The sequence below is a fragment of the Chanos chanos genome, chromosome 5, assembly GCF_902362185.1.
Source record: "Chanos chanos chromosome 5, fChaCha1.1, whole genome shotgun sequence".
NCBI classification, from domain to species: Eukaryota; Metazoa; Chordata; class Actinopteri; order Gonorynchiformes; family Chanidae; genus Chanos; species Chanos chanos.
Window position 1 is genome coordinate 26,034,818 of NC_044499.1, and position 24,276 is coordinate 26,059,093.

Here is a 24,276-nt window from a genome sequence, read left to right on the forward strand (position 1 = left end):
CACCATTTATATAAATGACATTGTCTCCTCATTGAGTGGTTGTCATGTCCATCTTTATGCCGATTGTACTGCTGACTCTATACAATGAGCCATTGAGAACCTGCAACTCTCCTTTGATGCTCTTCAGGAAGCTCTTATTAACCTTAAATTAGTACTTAATGCAAACAAAATTCATGCTGTTATCTAGAGCTAGGAATATTGATCATAACAGTTTGCATTTATCCATTGCAAATGGATTTAACATCGAGAGTCACTGAATATAAATATCTTGGCATCTGGCTTGACAAGAAACTAACAACCAGCTTCCCAATGACTAGTAGAAAGAGGATTGTTGAAGCGGTTTTTATGTCTGGATTACAGAGATGTAATTTATAGAAATGCTGCTCTTTTCACCCTCAAACTCCTGGACAGAGTTGTGCCTTCAGAGTTATTCTGCCTTCAGAGTTATTACTGGTGATAGTCATGGTACTCACCATTGTGTCTTGTATACCAAAGTGGGCTGGCCATCTTTGGCAGAAAGGCGAAAAAATCATTGGCTTCTGTTTATTTTTAAGGCTATTGCCGGAAAGCTGCCACCTTATATCTGTAAAATGTTGAACTCGAATCATTGATCCTATCGTTAATTGTTTACCTTGTAAACGGAGCCGGAGAAGGAAGCGGAGCAAAAGAGCTGGAGCACTGGTCAGGCACAGACAACAGAAACAACAAGAAAACCATCGCCCTCTTCGAAGTATCCTTCTAACGAACAATGTTCATCGTAATGAACATCACAATGTTAAGACTAATATGACTATGTATATAGCTAGTAGTGACATTTTTCCCATTAGTGTACTTTCACACCCACGTAGCTCATTTCGGTCTAGAGTCAAACAGAGCATATTCCATAGCAATTTAGTTCCAATTCAACTGACTCCCTCCTCCGATATGATTACTGTAAGCCCGGTTACGCTGGAGTTAGGTTTTATCAATATCAGATCGCTTGCACCTAAGGCATTACTTGTTAGCGACCCGAACTTAGCCTTGACGTGATGGTTTTGTGTGAAACTTGGTTAAAGCCAGACGTTTTTCTCCCTTTAAATGAAGCTTCACCCCTTAACTATTCCTTTTCCTGTGCTGCTAGGGTAGCAAAGAAAGGTGGGGGTGTAGCTCTAATCTATAATACTAAATTTACTCCTTACACCCTTAGTTTACCCAGTTTTGACTCCTTTGAGTTGCTCTCCGTGAAGCAATATGGTACTGCCTCATCTTTTCTCATAACAGTGCTCTATCGTCCCCCGGGGCCCTATAGTCAATTTCTAGATGAGTTTTCTGAATTTATCTCTGTTATTCTTACTAGAGTGGATAAAATCTTGATACTGGGGGACTTTAATATCCACATCAATAACAATTCTGATTCACTTAATAAAGCTTTTACAGCTATCATAGACACTATTGGCTTTAACCAATATGTCCACGAACCAACTCATTTCAGTGGCAACACTTTAGATCTTATTCTAGCTCGCAGACTAGATATCTCTCACGTTGTCGGCTCTCCTTACTCCGCTGCCCTCTCAGACCATTTTTTTTTATTACTTTCCAAATAACTCTTCCGTTCATGCCAGTTGTCTCTACTGCGGTTCGTAGCTGCTGTCGCATTAATGCTTCTACCACTGCTGCACTCGCTGATCTGCTTCCTACTGCTCTCAACCCTGTCAATGATCAGCAAAGATCTTTGAACGACTTGATGGATAGCATAAATTCTACCCTTCGTAATGTACTAGATATGGTAGCACCATTAACTATAAAAAATAGCGTAAACACTTAACACCTTGGTTAAATAATGAAACCCGCGCGCTGAAGCAGATGTGTAGGAAATTGGAACGAAACTGGTGGGCAACCAAACTAGAGGTTTTCCCGCCTTGCATGGCATGACAGCGTGATAGATTATAAACACGCTCTCTACACAGCCAAATCCACGTATTACTCGAAAATAATTAATGTTAACAAAAATAACCCCAAGTTCCTTTTTGATACAGTATTTAAACTTACACAGAATCACTGCCCTTTTACGGCAAACGATTTTGTTGAATTTTTCTTGCAAAAAATAGACTTAATTGTTGTAATATTCAAATTAATTTATTAAATCAGACTGCCTGCACGCTCTCCATTACTGCGCCTAAGATTAGTCAGGATGTGCACCCTCCTCAATTTAACCCTATCTCTAGACGCACTGTCCAAATTGGTGCACTCTGCTAAACCAGCTTCTTGCCTCCTTGATCCCCTACCTGCTAAACTTTACACAGAGCTTTTCTCGATTCTCGGCCCAACAATCTTAAACGTTCTAAATATGTCACTTAAATCTGGTTTGTACCCTCCTCTTTTAAAACAGCCGTGATCAGGCCTTTACTTAAAAAAAGAAGCTTGACCCTGAAGCCTTAAATAATTATAGGCCGATCTCCCGTTTCTTTCAGAAATACTTGAAAAATTGTAGCTGCTCAGCTGATAGCCCATATGTCCTCTAACAGTCTGTTTGAAATATTTCAGTCAGGCTTCAGGTGTTTTCACTCTACTGAAACTGCGCTTACTAGAGTAACTAATGATCTTTTATTAACCATGGATGCTGGTGCTACTTCTATTCTTATTCTGCTTGATCTGAGTTCAGCATTTGACACGGTCGATCACACTATATTGTTAAAGCACCTGGAAAACCAAATTGGCATTCGTGGCCTGGCGTTCTCTTGGTTTAAATCTTATCTCTCTGAGAGAAAGCAGTGTGTCCACTATAATAATGTGACCTCTGAATACCGTAAGCTTTACTATGGTGCTCCTCAGGGATCAGTCCTTGGCCCTCTTCTATTCTCTATTTACATGCTCCCTTTGGGTGGCATTATTCGTAGTTACAACATTAACTTCCATCGTTATGTTGACGATACTCAGATTTTCTTACCTATCCAACACAATGACCGCTCTGAATTGGCTAACCTTGAGGCGCGTCTTTGTGCTATCAAGGGTTGGAAGTCTTCAAATTTCCTGATGCTTAACGCAGGCAAAACTGAAATGCTGGTCACTGGTCCCCCTACGCATAAGCACCTTTTTAGTGATCTTACCCTAAATTTTGACAACTGCATCATCTCTCAAAACTCTTCAGCTAAAAACCTGGGTGATTTTTGACTCTAGTCTCTCGCTAGTCACTCATATCAAGAAAACAACCAAAACTGCCTTTTATCACCTCCGTAACATTTCTAAAATTAGGCCCTTTCTAAGTACGGCTGATGCAGAAACCACTGTTCATGCATTTGTCACGTCTCGCCTCGATTACTGCAATGTTCTTTACTCTGGCCTGCCTGCCTCTAGTACCAAAAGTCTTCAGCTGGTCCAGAATACTGCTGCTAGAATCCTGACCAGAACGAAGAAGTTTGATCACATTACCCCTGTCCTGGCTTCCCTTCATTGGCTCCCAATTCATGCCAGGGCAGATTTTAAGGTCCTCTTATTAACATATAAAGTTTTACATAGGCTTGCGCCTTCTTACCTATCTGACTTAATTACACCCTATAACCCACCTCGCACCCTGCGCTCTCAAGATTCTGGACTATTAGTCATTCCAAGAGTTAAAAAGAAGTCCGCTGGCAACCGAGCCTTTTCCTACCGCTCTCCCTTCCTCTGGAATGGTTTACTTACAGAAGTTAGAGAGGCAAACTCTCTCAATACCTTTAAAACGAGACTAAAGACTTATCTATTTTCTCGAACTTATGCATAATATAATTTTGATTTGACTTTGTTATAGACATGTAAAGCCCTTTGAGACTATAAATAGTGATATTGGGCTCTAAATAAACTTATCATTATCATTATCATTATCAAACCTGCTCAAATGACTGCCTTATGCTTATGGTCCCTCAAGTCTCCTCTGAATTTGGAAAATCAGCCTTTTGTTTTAACGCCCCATCTTCCTGGAATGATCTTCAGCACACCCTAAAAATCAGTCCGTTACCTTCCTACAGCCAATTTAAAACCACGATCATAAACCATCCCATCTCAATTTGTAACTGTTTGAACTGATTTTAGCTGGATTTTTGCTGCAGTTTTTACCTGCCTTTTGGCAATATTTTACTGTCTTAGTTTGTTTATTATACTTACCATGTATTATTGCTTTTACCTTGTTCTACTGTTTTTTATTGTTGTTTCTTTCATTATTTTTATTGCTTTATTTATTATGTTTTATTTGTATTTGTACCCTCGGCAGCATTGAAAATGAGGGCTACCCTCATTGTCTCCCCGAGAACTAAATAAAGGTTGAATGAATGTTTATTAAATTTCTGCAGCTTAGGGCCGGCCCAAGCCTTTATTGCAGTGATTCTCAATCGTGCTCCTGGGGGACCCCTGCTCTGCATGTCTTCTATCTGTCCTTGCTCAGAACGCACCTGATTAGTGTGATTAATATGCTCTTGATGTGCTCTATCAAAAGTGCCACTGATTAGTTCAGTCAGGTAGGTAGAGCAGGGAAAGATGGAAAATGTGCAGAGCAGGGGTCCTCCAGGAGCAGGATTGAGAACCACTGCTTCATGAGGCCCTAAGCAGAATTCTACTAGAACCCTCCGCTCTACGACCTCTGGTCAGCTGATGGTCCCCTCACTTTGGGGAACCTGGCAGCTGCTCCTCCTGACCACTCCTCTTCTCCGCCATTGCCCCGCGGTGGTGGAACGACCTCCCTCATACAGTTAGGACTGCGGAATCCCTTACCATCTTCCGCAAGAAACTGAAAACCCACCTCCTCAGAACCCACCTATCCCCCAATGCCTAACCTTCCTTCCTTTAAAAACAAAACAAAAAAACCTTGTCTTGTATCTATGTTTGTCAAAGAATTCCAGGGGCGCAATACGAAGGAGTAAATTGACACTCAGTCTTATTGCGATGTCTGCTTATGAGGTATTAGGAATCCGACTGATGCACTGATTGTAAGTTGATTTGGCTAAAAGCGTCTGCCAAATGCTAAATTGTAAATTGTAATTTTATTTGTGGCACCCCCCTCCCCGCTGCCATTACTATTGACTATTGTCAGTACTTGATCATTCGCGCACCTACTGTAAATCTAACATACCCATTATTCATTTTATTACTTGTAGCTGTATTGCATACATCCCACTAATGTCAGCCTGGGATGTTTTTACCCTTCTATGGTTTTTAATCTTAAAAGGAAGCAAATTCACAAGAGTGATCTGGTGTTGATTTTCACTTTAATATTCAAAGTGATACAGTACTAAGTGGCATACTGAACGTGGTGTACTGAAAAGTAACAAATAAACCAGCAGACGATGAATTTACTGTAAACAAATTAACCACTTTAACTGATTTTGGTTTAAAAAATTTGCAACTTGTGAAAGTGCTGAACATATGATGGAGTATTAGGGCCACGTTGAGGGAAAGAAATTGAGATTTCGAGAATAAGGTTGTAATATTACGAGAATAAAGTCGTAATTGAGAAAAAAGTCATATTACAAGAATAAAGTCATAATATTTCAAGAAAAAATATTACGAGAATAAAGTCATAATTTTACAAGGAAACAACCCCCATTATAATCACAAGAATAAAATCGTAAAATTTTGAGGAAAAAAAAAAGCCATGATAATATAAAACAGGCGAGAGGACGTCAATAGCAGCCTGAGCCTGCTTCTGGCAACTGGTGTTTGTCTTAGGCCTCGCGGTGCCACACACATCAGTCACCAGATAACTTCACTTAATCATTTTATCATTAAACGTTTAATCAATGTGGTTTTGCCTGTTGAGCAAACACAGGTTTAGTTTCGTTCCTCATTTTAACACAGACGGCAGGCTGCTCTTCTAATATTTCCCCTATAAAATAACACGTAGCCTAAAATTTCGACTTTATTCTCATGACATTACTTTTTTCTCGTAAAATTACGCCTTTATTCTCGTAATACGATGATCTTATTCTCAAAATCTCAGAATTTTTTTCGCTCAATGTCCCTAATAGGGTAAATTCAGCTGTATTGGGACAGTTTTTGTAATTCTGTCCCAATTTACCTGATGTCCCAATATACCTGAATTCACCCTACTCCGTCGTAAGAACAACAATCAACTACAGTTAAAATCAAATAACTTAGAAGGATATGTCCATTTTGCAAAATTAGTTTTTTGCAGTTTTTTCCATCCATACAGAAGAGAGGAATAACTAACGTTATGCCAGGATCAGACTACACGATATTTTTGTCTTTCACGATGGCCATTACGTCATATTAGGCAATCATAGTGCCATAAATTCTTGCTGTGTCTTGGCCGGGAGACTGGCAACAGTATGACCTCGACCAATCATCGTATGCTGCCTTTCAAGACCTTGCGCAAGTTCATAAGTCATCGGGGAGGACGACTGTCATTCGCCCTGTTGAACAACGTGAAGGAACACATCGTAGGAGATGTCAGACTAGGCAGGAAAATACAAAAAATTCTGAAATGCTAGACTTTTCCTGTCGTGTGTTGTGTTTCGTCATGGGGCGTCCCAGACGCCACATCGTTGTTCTTAGATTATGTCACAGTACAAGGGGTAAAGACGCCTGTTTGTCGTTCCCGACGTTCATATTCTGGCCCGACGGTGGAAGTTTGTCCACGACGACAAAATCGTATTAAAATCGGGCTGAAATCATGTAGTCTGAACCCAGCATTAGTCCGAATGACTGTGCTTGCATCAAAATGCAGTTAAGGTCCTGTGCAGTGCGCATTCGCGTAAACACGACACCAGCTCTTACAGTGGCAGCGGGAATTGATTAAACCAGTAGTATTAGCTAGCCGGGCTGTTAACATAATATTGCATTTTTGTACGATTACCATTTATATTATATATCACCAAAAAAAAAACCAAAAGAAAAGAAAACAAACAAACAACAACAACAAAAATTCAAGCTCTGTTGTGGGACGTCTCAAACGCTCTTGGGGGCCCTCTGGTGACCACGGGGCCTTTAAGCAGCCGCTTAGTTCGCTTATGTGTCCGGACGGCTCTGCTACAACTCACAAGCCAACCCAGGACGTCTCCAAAATTTCCACTGCATTTGTAAGCCCATACATCTATGTACTGCATCCCATTATTTGAACAAATCTTTTTTTTTTTTTAATTAACCTAATTGCTTGTTTTCCCCTGGACATTTATCATGATTTGTGCACTTGAACAGCAAAGTCCCTCTCTCACTTTTGCCAAAGCTTAGATGTCTTTGTGCCTGGCGAAATTCACTGCCACTGAAAAGGTGCGGACCAAATCCAGCTGGAGCAAGCATCTGCTCTCCTTAATGGGAGTGCAGCATTTAAACCAGGCATAGTCATTAGAGAAGAATTGGAGAGGAGCTAGAACATTTTGTCCATGCCATAAAATATTCCTGCAAGACACAAGATGCATTTCCCCTGCCAAAGTGTATTTCTGTGTGTGTTCCCAACAAGGAAAGAGCATTTAAGCAAAGTGCCACTCTATGTCCTATACTATGCCCAGAAAAGCTTGTGTATCAATATCATTATTAAGCTTACCATTGATCTCATGCTGTATAAACACTCTGCAATCTAACATCAATATTCCTGAGAAATAGGATTAGTGATGTATTTATTGGATGTCATTTTATTCATGCTTTTTGTCTTTACAATGATAGAAAGGCTTAGCTAAATCATCTGTCTTTAAAGAACAATGCTCCCATAAAAATGTTTGTTTTGACCCTTTCCACGTCTACAACAAAATGACTGAAATGAATAAAACAGACACAACTTTTTTTTCAACTTTATTTTTGTTATTAAACAGTGCATTTCAGTTACTGCTTTAATGTTTAGTTGCAGTTCAAAAATAATATCATTGGTTTTAGGAGCAAGTAAGTACAAAACTATAGTCTGTTCACTCAGTGTTGAAATAAAACAACAGTAGGAACAATTTTTGTGCTTAAGTTCTACCAGCAATTCATACACCTATATACATGAAAACAAATGTTCAAAGGCAGTTTTATTACAAAAAGTGAAAAAAACCCTCTTGATTAATAAAACACACAAGCTGAAAAAATCAGTAGAAAAACAAGGTGCTTTTAAAGGGAGTTTACACAAACCCTCCTTCATAAGTGACAATAATGCACAAATAACTATTTTAAATCCTTCTACCATTGATACATTCCAGAAATTATGAAAATAAAGCTCCCTTTTTCATTATTTTGGTCCTACTTAATATTCTGTGTTTCTCACTTCCAGTGGAACTGACTAAAATGCACAGTTCTGTTGCACCCATGCCTGCTGTGACTCCTCCATTTATGAGTACAGCGTGGACCAACTCAGTCAGATGAATTGGTCTTTTGGCTTGTCTTTTCCCAGTACTAGGACTTTTTGGCACTTGACTAACTTGGCCATGGTATTTTACTGGCTGCCTTAATGTCTGAATGTCTTACAAAGATACAAACTCATTACTCGTCATTTGCTAATGTGTCAACTCACTGGAAAAAAGAAAGGAAAAAGGAAAACCGGCATAAACAAGAGATGAGCTTTTTGTCTTTTTGGTTGTGCTCTCCAGAAAAAAAAAAAATAACATATTGAGATACGAGATATGCTTTTTCTCTTGCCTGTTGTTTGTCACTTATAGCTATTCATTTGGGCAGTTTTGCTCCTGTAGTTAGTGTCTGAAAATTAAGTAAAAGTGTGACACACTTCTAATAAATGAAACAATAACCTGAACTGGAGCTTTAACACACCAATCCCCCCTCATCAGGGTGAACAAATGCATAGCACTTCAGAGCATATTATTGGTTGCAGCACCAGTTTCATTAGTTTTACTAGGGGAGATGTACATGAATATCATCTGTTTGAAACTCTGATAGTGTTGGTGTTGTAAAAAACTGAGATAGAAAAACAATCCTTAAAAATCTGCCGTGATATTAAACCGTAAATATACTGCAACTGCTCAGTACTTTGAAGAGCAAATAAGATTCACTGCAAAGGTGAATGTGCAAAGCATCAGGTTGCATGAATCATAGCTTTTTTTTAACAGGTTCTTTTTGTAAGACATACATTGTCCGATGTGTAACTGTTCAGCAAGCAGATAAACAATATTATAGTAGTCTGATAGAAAGTAAAATGATCCGGTGACCTCTTAGTAAATTTTATCAAGCATTCTATTTAATTAAATTTAAAAAAATCATTTTGAGATAGCACTCTTGAACACTCACAGAAGATAAAATGTGGATGAGGGAAAATCAGTGAACCTTCTTTTTTAAAGCACAGCATTAACTGAAGCCAAGCTATCGCTACTGTGTACTGGAGAAGCAACTTAATGTTCCGAGGTCCAAGGCTTTGCCTATCATTAATATGAGAACATGTGTAAAGCTTTTTCACTTTTCCATTGTCCTACCACAAAAAAACTTTTTTTAAACTTAAAAACATAAGAAAGTATGATATTGGAAATGCTTGTGAGTGCCTCCTTTGCTATAACTAGAATGATGGACTGTGATTTATGCTGTAGGACCAGACAGAACTTGTCTCTCTGTGAGTAAAGACTTCCCCTCCGTTCTCTGGACACCTCCCTTGGGTTCCCAACTCTGCACCCTGGTGGTCTCAGTAATCTTCATGCTCCTGGACCCTGACAGGGTTCCCTGAGACAGGGCTGCCTGAGACAAGCTTTCCGGAGTTAGACCCAACATAGCCTGTCCATCAGCCCCAGTGCTTCCACCAGTCTTTTGCTCAACCAGAACCAAACCGTGGCCCTGGCTCAGCCTGGGCAGGGTTGCTGTGTGCTGGGCAACCCGGACCACCTCAGGCCCTCCTTTCTCCATCAAGACCACATTCTCCTGCATGCCCACAACTGCTCCACTGACTAGCATGGCTGGCTGTGCCTGGGGGTCCACCACATAGACAGGGGGTGCTGTGTAGTACACAGGTGGCTGCTGGATGAAGATGGCATGGCCAGGAACAGAGACATTCTCATGAACAAGCATGTGAGAAGAAGAGGCACTAGCCATCTCCCGGTGACCAGTCTCCGTGACTACTGTGGTGGAGGACAGCGAGCTGGCCATAGCTGGAGCAGCACTACCAGAGCTCTCTGCTCCAATGTTGACATTTGTGATGGAAGCAGCAGGAGCAGGAGTGGGGGTGGGAGCAGGAACGGGGGCGGGAACGGGAATAGGAACAGGCACACTGGTCACACGAGAGTCAACAGTTTTCTAGGGCAGAGCCTCTACAAATCTCTGCAAGAGTCTTGAACTTTGGCCCCAGGTCGTCCAGGAAGGACAGGTCATTGTCTTCATGGATGAAACTGCAGCAATCGTCCAATCCAGCAGGGCTCTCACTGATCTCGTGTTCATAGACAAGCAGATTGTCCCGCTGAGCCTCACTCTCAGCTGTACGGCTTGCTTTCTAAAAGAACACGATGTAATAAAGGTCTTTGAACTGAATTTAAACAGAGGCTCCATTAAAATTTATTCAATAGACATAAAACAGTTTACAATGGCTCTAGAGAGACACTATATGATATTTACTTCAGCTTTACCACTGTTTTGACTCTAGTATTGGTGTTAAAATGTGTCTTGCTATTAGCGAAGTATCCAAAGTAAAAAACAGTTTAAATGGGTGAGTCCTGATTCAACAAATAAAGGGCGTGATGGTGAGATAAGCAGTACATTTAGCTGTAACATGCAAAATTATGAAAGTGTCCATTACTGCTGAGGTATTAGTGAATTACCTGAGAGTAGTAGTTTCCCAGAAAAGCCTCAGAAAGAGCGATTCCCTCATAGGCACCCATCCCCTCAAATCTGGAGTAGAAACCTTCATCTCCTGTGAATGCTGCCCCAGGAACATAATCCACCTCATGACGCCCAGTGGGACGGTGGTAACCATGATGTCCGTTTCTATGGAAAAAGGAGGAGGTCGCCTCTGCTGCCATGTCCCCAGACATAAACTGATCAGCCTCCGTCAGTTGTGCTGCACCCACAGCTCCCACATCATCAGCTTTTACTAAAGGATTTTCTATCTCTCTTGGAAACTCTAGCAGGGGAACATCCTGCAAAGGTAAGGGGAGATGATCAAGGTTCCCTGGTATACATGCTTTTGGATGCAGATGGATATTCTAGCATTAGAGATGGACACGTTAGCATTGGAAATGGACACGTTAGTAATAGAGATGGACACTTTAGCATTAGAGATGGACACGTTAGCATTAGAAATGGACACTTTAGCATTAGAGATGGACACATTAACATTAGGGATGGACACATTAGCATTAGGGATGGAGACTTTGTGTGATGGTTTCTGCATGCAGAGCTGTTCCAGTGTATTTATATAGCATATATATATACATATAAGTCTTAATAATTATCATAGTTTTTCTTTTGAATCAAGGACAGACAGAGACAGAGACTGAGACACTTACCCCACGTCCCTCTGAGTTATAGGCGATGAGATGTTCCTTAGTATCACATGGGATGGTTTTAAAGTCAGGCAACCCTGCAGCACCGCCACACTCACAGAACAGCAGCAGCAGAGGAATCACTACAACACACCAATCAGAGTCCACTCAGCTCACAACTATTTTTCACCAGCCAGCGTACATTTAGCTATCGTCTACTTCACACCAATCAGTGTTCATTCACATCTGTTTTTCACCGGTCAGTGTCCATTTAGCTAACGTCTACTTCACAGTGCATCATCTATACCAGCACCTCAGCTCCTAGCCTTCTCATCAGGAAGTGGTTTATAAAACAGGCCTGTGCCCACTTCCAGCAATCACTGGTGTCGAGTATATGACTGTCACATAAACCAGTGTGACCTCCAAAGATGAAGGCAAAAGCTGAGATAGTTTTGCCTTTTCATCTTAACACAATAACTACAGTACAAAGATACAAAGGGCTTGTTTCATGATGGATTTGTGTATTCTGTGCATTAGCAGACTTACATATGACATTCTACCAAATGATGCTTTTACTATTCTATGGTTTTTTTTGTTTGTTTTATTTTTAGATCTGAGGCAGGTATTCTCACAGAGCAGCAGTAGTAGGCCAAGGAGCAGTAGTAAAATTCCAGCTGTTCCAAATATGGACTTTGGACCCCTCTCTGGACGACTCAGGCAGACTTTAGCGGTGCCACACGTGCACACGGTCAGCTGCAGGACCTGTTCATCTGTGCAGGCCTTGCCCTGCTGGTCCTTTATGTCCAAGGCCACCTTGTATGTCCCAGGCCACAGCTCCTTTTTGGCTCTCAAAATAATAGTCGTGTCTAATGTAAACAACAAAAGTATTCACACAGTTGAGTGATATGGAAAGCAATGGAAGAAAAAGGCACTAAGATAGTTATCATAATGTATTGTCACAATGTGATGTCACAGCACTGTTTATTTTACAATGTGACAAATGTCCTTGGGAAATGAAGATAAATGACAGATTGTGCTATTTTAAGACAAATTCTCGGCTATATCTTGTCGTAAACTGCATTGGGAATAAAATATGATTTACTACTAGCTTTAATCCACTACTAGTCTCAGTGTTCGGGAAATCAACCCCATATCTATGATATCATATAAGAGGAATATTTAATGTAAAATAACAAATATATAATAAATATAATTTATTATTTTTATAAATGCATTACGAATAACAAATATAATCACATAAACAACAAAACACCTAAGACAACAATAAATGAAAATACAATCAAAATGGTTCTGATGACAGCTGTAAGGTTAATAGAATTAAGAAGGGGAGTGAATATTTACCATTCAACCTCTCGACTGTCCACTCCTCCTGTGCGTTCTGTGTAAGCACTCTGAAGTCAAAAGGAGCGCCGTTAGGGAACTCATCACTGTCTTCGGCTCTGACGTACACCACGTTGTCCTCGTAGCAGACAGTCTGAGTGGTGCTGGTCAAGGTAGGACAGTGGTCATTAAAATCCTCCACCTGAATGGCTACTGTCCCTGTGGCGGTTTTAGCTGGAATGTCTGTGGAGTAAAAAATATGGTAATTTTCTTTAAAGGATACTCCCACTATGTCGGATGATGGTAATATGGGCTACTATGGATAAAGCTATAACTTTTGTCCCCTACTCTGCACATCTTGAGGATTAGATTGGGCTTATATGAAGACCTCTTAGTGGACATTTTGACCAGTGTGTGGCTTTGGCACACTTACCAGTTGTTATTGCAATTATTTTGGCATAGTATGTTCCATTGATCAGGTATTTGGATTCACGGTCGGGCAGTTTGTTGAGTCTGATGTCACCAGTGTTCTCATCAATTATCAACCAATTGTCCTTGTCCTCTAGTTTGGCATACCTTAAAAGAGGATAATAACTAATGCTTTAATAACAAAGAAATCACTCAGTGCTGGGTTTTCAGAGCTTAATGGAACAGACAAAAAAAAGTCTACATTGTCTACAATTGCTCTAAATGAAGGACAAACTAAATAACTAACTAAGAAGAAAAATGGGGGCCTTACCTAACATTTGTAGCGATTAATAGTGTGTCGCTGTCAATAGCAGCATATCCGGCAATGACTTTCTTAAAGTCAATACTAGTCCTGTCCTCAGAGATAGACACCACTTTGACCAAGGGCCGGAACTGGGGACCCTCTGGCTCGTTCTTCACACTGACTTTTATTGTGTAGGGTTTGGCCTCTGTGATGACCACAGAGGAGTGGTATGATGCTTTGTTGGCGACGGTCACTTGTAGATTGAGCTGTTTCAGTTCCTCATAGTTCAAAGCCTGAAATGTTTGTCATAATACATCAGAATATATTAGAGGGGACTCAAACAGCATTGAAGCTATTATTGGGTTATAAAATTAAACGCTGAAGTTTCTGGTTCTGCGGGTTCTGGTTTACCTTATTGACCATTAGGATACCCTCATTGGTTTCACTATCAGTAATGATGTTGAAATAGCCGGCCTCATTGCCTGAGACAATGGTAAAAACGGCCAACCAGTTGTCAGTGTGAATCAAATCCAAGTCAATCACTTTGAATCTGAGGATTTCCACATTGGCCACGTTCTCTATGACACTGCACTCATACTACAAGAATGACAAACAGTATGAATACAATACAGTATGACGTTGACTGGAAAAATAATACAGTAATGTAAAAGAAAATGGTTTCAAAATGGTTTATGTGCCCTCTAGGCGGTGCTGTAGTAGCAAAATGGTCCACAAATTGTGCTGGGTGAGAAAGCTTCCCAGTAACATTCAGAATTATAGGTCAAACAGAGACTGGTCCATTCACTGACATTTATGCACATAGACTGTGTGTGAAAGTGCTACGTGAGTAGATGTGGCTTTGTGTTGTTTTGGTTTTGCGTGGACTGGAGAGTTCGCTGAGCTACAACACTACTACTTCTAGTACTAGTAACAATAATTATAACAACAAGGAAGAAGGGGAAGAAGACGAGGGCAAAGAACAGAGTGGAGAAGAGTAGTAAACTGTACAGTAGCCGTAGAGTTACTGTGGATCCCTAAGTACTTTCTGACACAGAAATATGGGGTGTCATGGTAGTCATGTTGTTATGATAACTTAACGAACCTGAACAGGACAAATGCCTCTGTGGGCAGGAATAAAATGCTACAGTAGTAAAGTGTGCTGTAACTGAGGATCAGAAAGCACAGCCGTGACTTATTACAGAGTAACACAGCAGTGACTCACAAATTCATTCTCCAGGTAAGGTATGTTGTCATTAACATCCTGGAGCTTTATGACAACTTGGCCTGTTCCAGAGTTTCCTCCTGCAGCCCCGTTCAAGTCTGTCCCTCTGACTGTTAATGTATAGCTTTCATATTTCTGTAGGAACATAGAGAAACTGCAGCATTACTAATACCATTAAAATCACTTCTGAGTGAGCACACTGATACAGCAATATCATTGTGTGTGTGCAGTATTACGTCTGTTATTACAGGGAAATAAATAGATTATTATATCACGTTTTCTCTGATGCTGTTGCCATGTGGCCTCCTGCAGAGGAGTTCTAGTGAGTAGAGACAGCTTTTACCTCCCTATCCAGAGTGCTTTTGCTCACAAAGACCTCTCCTGTCGCTTGGTTGATGTAGAACATGTCACCTCCTGGACTCTGCTCCATGATGCTGTACGCTATCTGAGAGTGTGGAGTACCAGGCTCATCTGCATCAGTGGCTTCGATCTGCATCACTAGGGTCCCTGAAGTTAACCATAGAGGACATGGCATGAGGTTTACTGTCAGAAATGTAAGCTGCCCCGACAGCCTGTGAAAATGCAGAAGACCCTTTCCAGGCCTCAGCAGCCTTGTGTCCTTCACATATTTGTTCATTGTTTATTTGTTTATAAATATGATCTTATTTTCAATGTTTTCCATTTGATATTCATCTTTTGTATGTTTGCTAAGGGCCATGACTTAAGCACCACATGTGTTTACTTTAAAGGCATCTGAGACACACTCTCCCAAGATTTTTCCACAGTAAGCACAGAATATTATTTGTAAGGTCTTGTGATTAATTTGAAAATTCTTGTAGTAAAATGTTTATTCTGTTATCAACCTCCATATACCTGCTTCACTGCACTCTTCAACTGAGCCAGCTGATACAGTCTGAAACACAGGCGCACAGTCGTTATCGTCCACAACAATGATCCGCAGGTCAATGTCTTTCTCTGCACGTGTTCCGTCTGGAAATTTTGCAACCCCTAGCAGCTGAAATGAAAGCACATGACAAAATATGTTAAAAGATGCTCAGGGAGACAACAGTCTAATCACTCTAATGACTTCACCTGTAATTCACTAGCAAATTGCTCTGCACAACAGACTTCAGGAGAGCCAACAAGGGTGTTGGCAAACATAGCTTTTCCAGTCCTAGGGTGTTATCTTCTACTGCTGAACTCTACCTGCTCCACCCAGTCTTACAACAATAACACCAACCTGTCCAGAAATACAGCTCCAACTGTGGCCCGAGCTAGTTTAATGGCCATAATCTGTTGGAACATGAACAGAGTGCTACCATCGTTTTAAGAACACCCTGCACTGTATACACAGACCAGATCCAAACAAGCCATGGACCCCAGAGGCCAGAGACAAACTATCCATGAACCCCACAGACCAGATCCAAACTAGCCATGGACCGCAGAGACCAGATCCAAACTAGTCATGGACCTCGAGGACCAGATCCAGATGGAACAGAGCTAGAGTTGTTCTCTGCTAGTTCACTCATGCCTTAACAGAAAAAATGGTTTACTCTTGTATTCAAACTATCTATTTATCTATGGATCAAATTTTCTATTCAAAACAAAATAAAACTATTAAAATGGTTGTGTACAGCAGCCACAAATGTTGGCACAAATTTTTGGGCACATATCTAGAAACCAAATCCTGGGAAAGCCACTGTACCACAAAGCAATGCAACATTCATAAAGTGTCTGAGTGAGAATCAAAACCAGTATTGCCACAAAATAGTCTTCCTACTGTAGCCAGTGTTTTGTGTCAGAAACTGGATCAAATCTGGATCTCAGATGTTTACAAGCTGCAGTTTAAATAATTTCAACTGTTTCATCAAAATATTGTATCTATCAAAATCATAAGTAGAACTGACTCTGAAATAACAAAATCAGAAAATGACAAAAGAAATGACAAAATCATAATCTAGAAATGACTATGTAATGAGTGAATAGACACATGACAGTGTTGTCTGGCCAAATCCTTATTCTTGTTCAACACAGGGAACAGTGCTGCAAATGTTTCATATAGAGGGTGAAAATGTTACGAAGGTGCAGTACAGTACTAAATCAATACAAATGCACTCCATTAGGTCACTGAACTTAAGAAAATAAGTCAAACCATGCAGTCTTACCCTATGACACCTAACAGCTAACAGCAAAGGTGTGTAAGTGGAAAGTGTGTGAGTTCAGGGAATTATCTGAAGGGGTGGTAGGGGCTTGGTCTCTTCCACCCGATTACTTAATATGTTTGGGGTTTTTGAGTTATCATAGTCATTAACACAGACAAGTGTGGGTTCACAACGTCATTTAAGTAGGAACTACTTAAAAGAATGTGGTAAAACAAAAAGCAAAGTTAGGTGAGTTTACTACATCATTCAAGTAGGAATGACATAAAAATGTGGTAAAAAAAAAAATGCAAAGTTAAGTGAGGTTTGAGAAAATTTCTAATTTGTTTAAAGACAATCTTCTTCATTCAGTTTAGGGTAAAACCATTCAAAGACTTACACTGTAAAAGGCAGTGACCTCACGATCCAAAATGCCATTGACCCTCACGTCCCCGGTTGCTGTGTCAACGGTAAAAAGGTTTACAGGTTCCAAATTTGCCCCATAGCCTTCCAGGGAATACATGATATTATTCCTTACTTCTTTGTCAGAGCGAATCTGGAATCGGGTAAACAAAGACTTTAGGATGTACAAAATAAGTCAGTTACATTTAAATGATAGTTTGCGTTAAGACAGACAGCACAGAAAAGAACAACTCGTGATAACCACCATAACACCAACTGTTCAGTCAACTCTGTCATATTATAAAGATCACTTGAGGCTTTGTTAAACATAATTAATGTGACTTTCCCTGGTTATCAGGTATTTCACACTGCCTGGCAATCTTCACTGCTTATGTAAACATTGACTCTATCAGACTATAGCATATTCACATTAGATGTCTTTTTTGTCAGCTTTACAGGACTGATAAATGTAGACAGGGGCTGGAACTGGGGTTTTGCTGTGCTTCCCCAGTCCATCACAGACTTTCACTGAATCCCTCTCTGAGGTGACAAAACTCTGGTATGACGAGAAAAAAAACAGTCCTTTTTCTAATAATGCAACAGTCCTTTTTCTAATCATCTGACCAGGAAGCAAACTCCTTTTTACTTCCTTTCTATACAATCACCATACACTTGTCTGGAGACGGATAATGGTGGCCGGTAAGGGACAGGAAGCTGTGTGAGGATCTGCTCCAGTGTGACTCTTAGGTCATCGTACCATTGCTGTCTCACAGAGAATCCACATGTGCCAGACTAACACAGCCTGCTGGCCTCTACAGCATTTTAAACACTGTCCTTTATTCAAACACTCAGCAACACAAGACACAACAATATCTCAAACCTTTTCGCAGAGAGAGGACTAAGTCACTGTGAGAGAAATTAGCCATGAAATCTGAGACACGATCTTGCTGTGTTTTGCTGACGTTATCTAATGAAGCAGGATCCACTCCTGTGGAGTATACTAATACTAACTTATGGAGATACAGGCATATCTCTTATGAGATTTGACTGTATTTAAAAGTCTGTATGGTTATATAGATATATTACACATTTGCCTGTATTTAAAAGACTGTATGGTTATATAGATATATTACAGACTTGACTGTATTTAAAAGTCTGTATGGTTATATAGATATATTACACATTTGCCTGTATTTAAAAGTCTGTATGGTTATATAGATATATTACAGACTTGACTGTATTTAAAAGACTGTATGGTTATATAGATATATTACACATTTGCCTGTATTTAAAAGTCTGTATGGTTATATAGATATATTACAGACTTGACTGTATTTAAAAGACTGTATGGTTATATAGATATATTACACATTTGCCTGTATTTAAAAGTCTGTATGGTTATATAGATATATTACAGACTAGCGGCCTCTTCAGTACAGGATCCTGTGACTGTGTTACTGAAGCATATGTTTCACTGTGTAGAGCTCTTACCTTGGCAATGACCTGGTGAGTATACCGTTCGTTTTCCTTTAGTCTTCGTGGAGGAATGATCCATTCTCGCTTCTGCCGTCGCAGAGCCTGCAGCTCTTTACAATCCACAGCAGTCTGAAAGAGCTGTCCATTCCAAAACACAGGCACAAACTTACCTTCAGTTTAACGACATGTCTGTGTGCTTTATAAGCAGTATGATTACATATCATAACTGAAAACCAAACTGACAAGATAAACACAAATATGGGAGCAATGAAAGCTATGAATGGAAGTCAACAGAATGATGTTCATTACATAAGTCCAAACAAACAGTATATTTACAATGCACAAACCTGTATCTTTAAAGTAACACAATGTGTATTTAGACTTTCTGACTTCCTCAGAGTAGGAGGCCATAACAATAAAAAGGACAAAATGAAAGCAATTTCCTGTATCACTACAAGTGATTTAAAAAAAGAAAAATAATACGTATACATATTTGGATAGGAATGTGTAGCGGTTTTGAGAAACTTTGGAGAAGGCCATGTTACGCCACACTAACTAACAAACTGTAAAACTGCCCAGGGTGTATTCAGGTCGTGCTCTGCTTATATCACAGTGGGGAAAAAAACTCTCAACAAAACCAAATTTCAACTAAGAGAGCCTCGTTTCTCGAATTCTCCAAGTGAAAACACACAGATTTATAATCCACGGTGGTTTTGTCCTCGGTATAGTAAAATCTGAACCTCTGCAGTACCGTTATGTGAAAAGAAGCTCGATGATTACTCACCAGATCTATCAGTGAGAACAATACAAGTCTTACCGTAGTAGCGGCAACCAGGAGCAGAAGCCTGACAGCTAAATAATTCTCCATTTACACGCGTTTTGCTATAATCCGTGTCGACAGCGACTGGACAGACTTTCACAGTGAATTGTGTAAAGATCGATTGACTTTGAATCTGGAAAGCAAGCACAACCCTAAAGATAAGAAAGTGGAAGGCAGGGGGAGGTGCTTTAGCTAAACGAACAGCGTCAGAAATTTCATAGGGTACTCTTAGTGGGTAATCTGAGGGGTGGCTCTGATTCATACAGGACGAATGCTTGGGCACAGCCCGAAAATGAAATATTCAGTCATTTTCCTCATAATAATTACAAAACTGTATAAGGGGCCGGAAAGTGAACCGCAAACCTGTTCGTGTTTGGCGGTTACACCCACATTTATTAACAAAAAAAGACTGATTCACATGGAATTTCAAGTACGTAACACCATACACAGGAAAATAACTAACATGCAGAATGCAATAAATAAATGCTATATGACCGCTAAAACAAATAATGACGTTCCCAAAATTGCACTATTTATCTAATGATCCTCGTTTAGATTTGTGGATTTATTAACGTGGAAAGAGATATTTTCGTGTGTCCTCTCGCACTGAGATTTCAACAGACGAAAAGCCAGAGGCTGTTCATGACACGCCAACACAAGACGTAGAACAGACTCATTACCACACCAAGTAAACGTCTACACCCTCACCCCCTCCCACCCACATACACCCTCTGCATGCTTTTGATTGTATAAGCTGATGGATAAAACTGAATTAACTGGGAGTGGCTTCAAGAAGACAAATCCAAACTTCATCTGCTGACTCAAAGGCAGCCAACTTTCATCTACCGAGTCAACCGCAACCTTGCCCTGTCTTAGCGTTGCATACAGGCGAAGGAGCGCCGAGGCCGAAACATTGCGTCATCTCACGGCACTGTGAGAAAAGAGAGAATAGAAGCACAGGAGATGATGTTGCCCTTTTGGCTCGAGGTAATATTCGGAGCAGTCATTTGGACTTGGCCTCTGCGCTGCCGACAATCTCAGATATGTATGCAAGGAAAAGCAGCTAGGCAGTCTCAACCGTGGCTCTGCGGTGCAACAACTCCGTGTAGGTCTTTCTCCTTTAAATGTCACTGCCCCGGTCAATATGGAAACAACTGCAAAGATCGTTATTTTTTTAGTGTATCAGTGTCTTTCAAAGGGGCCTGGTCCTAGCAAAAATTTTTTTAAAAAGTCACTGATTAACCTACATTGTCTACCAAGGTAACAGACCTGTGATGAGTTGATACACAGTTTTGATGTTGCCCTAGTTTCTGATGCCTTTTCTAAAACAACATATTCATCCAGGAATTATTGCCACAACAATGATAATGGCAAAAATGGCAATACCTGATGAACTATTACTCATATCTGCACAATCACTGTTAAAGGTTTTTCCAGACATCTGTCTTGTTTTGATAGAGGCATCTGATACCTTACAATTTTGAGCCATTTCACACCACAGCGCAGAGCTTGAATAAACTGACTGCACACATCTTTTTACTACTTCTTCGTAAGACTTCTTTTTGTTTCCTAAAATTAAGTGGAGCTGTTGTTGCTTTTGACCTGGAACACTCTGGTAGTTAATCATTTACAGTGCCACATTTTATTTGCCTTTCTGTACAAATGCAATTGACAGCAGAGGATGGAGCAACAACACAACCGTTAATGCCATTGTATCCATTGAGTCTGTCCTGGAAGACATGTCATGCAGACTTCAGCCATTGTTAAGGGGAATGACCTATGATACCCCCCATCACACCCTAAGAAGGTAGAAAGTGAATGAAAATATGAAGATTGCCAAGCAGCAGCTTCTGAGAAATGTAGACCTTGCCCTGCCCAGCCCAGCCCTACTGCGCCTGCAGATTACACACAGAATGGATACTATCATCAGGAGACAAAGTCAACTCAGGTCTCCTGTTAAGCACCCCCATAAAACAACAACAAAAAGGTATTCATTGCAGATCAGTGCCTCACAGGGATCTTGTTATTTAAAAAAAGAAAAAAAAGAAAAATGTTTTTAAGTTTTTAGGAAGGATTTTTTGATGAAAAGATTGTTTCATGAGCAATTTTTCTTGAGGCAATTTTGTGAGGAAAATGGAGAGTAACATTATAAACAGTGCTTTACAGGTGGACTTGTTTATAATATATAATAAATGTAAGAGTGAAGGTACAAAGATATTGTAAAGGGAAAGGGTGACAAAGGCTTTCAAATACACTGATCCGTATAGTCAATACACTCCTGATGAGAATATATGAGAAACTAATGTTTAAGCTACTCATGTAAACTGCAAAAACCCATTTAAACTGATTCAGTATCAACCACATTACCATGATATACTTTGACTGGTCACATAAAAGCGCTTATCAAGCTAAATGGCGACCATCTGTAACTCCTAACAGGAGATGAAATTTCTTTTATTTTAATACTACTGTTAGTATGAACATATTCCTATCTCTGTCATCTCTCTCTATATAGAAGCCTCTGTTAGGGAGTCACATGTGGTACAATGAGTCCAGCTAAATATAAGCCATAAAGTCATAAATGGATTGACTGAGCAGATCAGATCAAGGTCATCTCTGCTAGCCACTGATGTGTCTTCACATGGTTCCAAAAGATTTTCAGTCAGAGGGCTACCTCCCTGTTTTAGCTCAGTAGAAACATGTTTATGTTGAGTCACGCAGCCTGAGTGGATTGGGTTGGGTTGTTTCTTTCAAATATCATGAATGAATGATTGTGTGAAAATAATTGTGCAACTTACCTAAACAGTAAAATGATGGAGTATGTTTCTTTAAAAAATAAAGAAGAGAAAAAAAGAGAAAAACTCCTGTACACCCTGGATTTCTTTAGTAAGCAGTATCTTGAAGATCACAATGTTCTTATTGTAACCCATGTGATAGGTGGGTACACGCTGGCTTTGGGGATTTCATATGAAAAGTAAAGAACCCCACAAACTCCAAGGTAAATGTAAAAATGGATAAATTGTATTTAAAATAACCTAAAGAATGACATCAGCAGTAAATTGTGTTAATAATCAGTATTAATTATGTGATTACACAGGCAATCACGTATTGTTCTGTTTTATTCTGGTCTTTTTTGGCTCTGTTTCTACTCCCGTGGTTTTCACAATATTGATTCCACTGCAGTGGTGACAGGTCTTTCCAGATGCTTTGTAGTGTGCTTGTACGCAGCCAACTGATCGGTCCACTCATTTATTTTTTTAATTGCCATTTTTAATTGGCTATTTTCCCATTGAAAATGAATTTGGAAAGTTTTAGGTCTCTAGTGGTATGACAAGGGATTGCACACAGCGCAAGTCGATAGTTGGACTCAATGGTCTTTTGCTCCACGAAGTGATTGAAGATGGACAGTACATGAGTCACACCATGTAAAGTCACAAGGAAACATTGACAAGCTCCATAAACTAAGTTAAGGCAGCCAAAACAACACCAAAGAGCACCGCCATGTGCAAGGGCGGCAACGGCAAGTATAAATTTAGCTTTAGCCAGTTGATCATTTTTAGATTTACAGCACAACCCACTTATGAAATCTCACCTTCATTTCATAGGTCAAAGTCTTCACATCGCCATAGCTAGCAAAAGCTACAGTATGAATCAAAAATTGATGCTGCAGCTCAAGCATGCTCGCAAGGAACAAGATCCAAGGTGTCAAACACAGACCTAGCTTGGATAAGTCAACAGGGCTTATATTACATTCCAAATATGGATAAGTCAACAAGGGTCATATTACACTGTAAACCTGGATAAGTCAACAGGGCTTATATCACATTCCAAACCTGGATAAGTCAACAGGGCTTATATCACATTCTAAACCTGGATAAGTCAACAGGGCTTATATTACATTCTAAACCTGGATAAGTCAACAGGGCTTATGTCACATTCCAAACCTGGATAAGTCAACAGGGCTTATATCACATTCTAAACCTCGATAAGTCAACAGGGCTTATATTACATTGTAAACCTGGATAAGTCAACAGAGCTTATGTCACATTCCAAACCTGGATAGGTCAACAGGGCTTATATTACATTCTAAACCTGGATAAGTCAACGGGGCTTATACTACATTCTAAACTTGGATAAGTCAACAGGGCTTATATTACATTCTAAACCCGGATAAGTCAAAAGGGCTTATAGTATGTCCTAAAACCAGGAGGATTCAGAGAGTGGTCACATCAGGCATGTTATAAATCAATAAGCCTATATCCTCTCTCTCTCTCTCTCTCTCTCTCTCTCGCTCTACATATATATATATATATATCTACAGTGCTGCTTGAAAGTTTGTGAACCCTTGAGAATTTTCTGCATAAATATGACCTAAAATTAGAACCTGAAATTGGAGACAGGCATTTCAATCAATGGGATGACAATTAGGTGTGATTGGGCGCCCTGTTTTACTGAAAGAACAAGGATCTATCAAAGTCTGATCTTCACGACACCTGTTTGTGTAAGTGTATAACATGGCACGGACAGAGGAGATTTCTGAGGACCTCAGAAAAAGAGTTGTCCAAGAGGGGTCAAGTGGCTACCGCATTCTGCCATAGCTCAGAAGACGAGTTTTCAGGTAAGACTTTCAGTTTATCAAAGTAAGAGATCAGAGAACTGCAGGTAGCGTAGAATTTACTTGACCATCCTTTTACTTCATATTTTTGAGACTAAAAACAACAATAGGGCTCTGGGTATAGCATGAAGGAGATAATGGGCGCTTGGAAGTGAGCAGAGCTTGAAGGGATGATGAGGCACATGATCTAGCCTCATTCTGA

The 24,276-nt window shown here is 40.0% G+C and overlaps 1 protein-coding gene across 1 annotated transcript; it reads right to left on the bottom strand.

Annotated features, from left to right (window-relative positions):
* Positions 1 to 7,764: 7,764 nt before the first annotated feature.
* On the bottom strand, positions 7,765 to 19,576 carry LOC115811528 (desmoglein-2). The gene is given in 15 exon segments (XM_075353572.1): positions 7,765 to 10,168; positions 10,170 to 10,360; positions 10,686 to 11,003; positions 11,373 to 11,491; positions 11,981 to 12,214; positions 12,711 to 12,932; positions 13,123 to 13,265; positions 13,429 to 13,694; positions 13,813 to 13,998; positions 14,624 to 14,758; positions 14,967 to 15,130; positions 15,497 to 15,638; positions 17,162 to 17,317; positions 18,655 to 18,777; positions 19,457 to 19,576. Coding segments are annotated over 15 exon segments (3,159 nt in total). The 5' UTR covers positions 19,508 to 19,576; the 3' UTR covers positions 7,765 to 9,459.
* Positions 19,577 to 24,276: the final 4,700 nt, after the last annotated feature.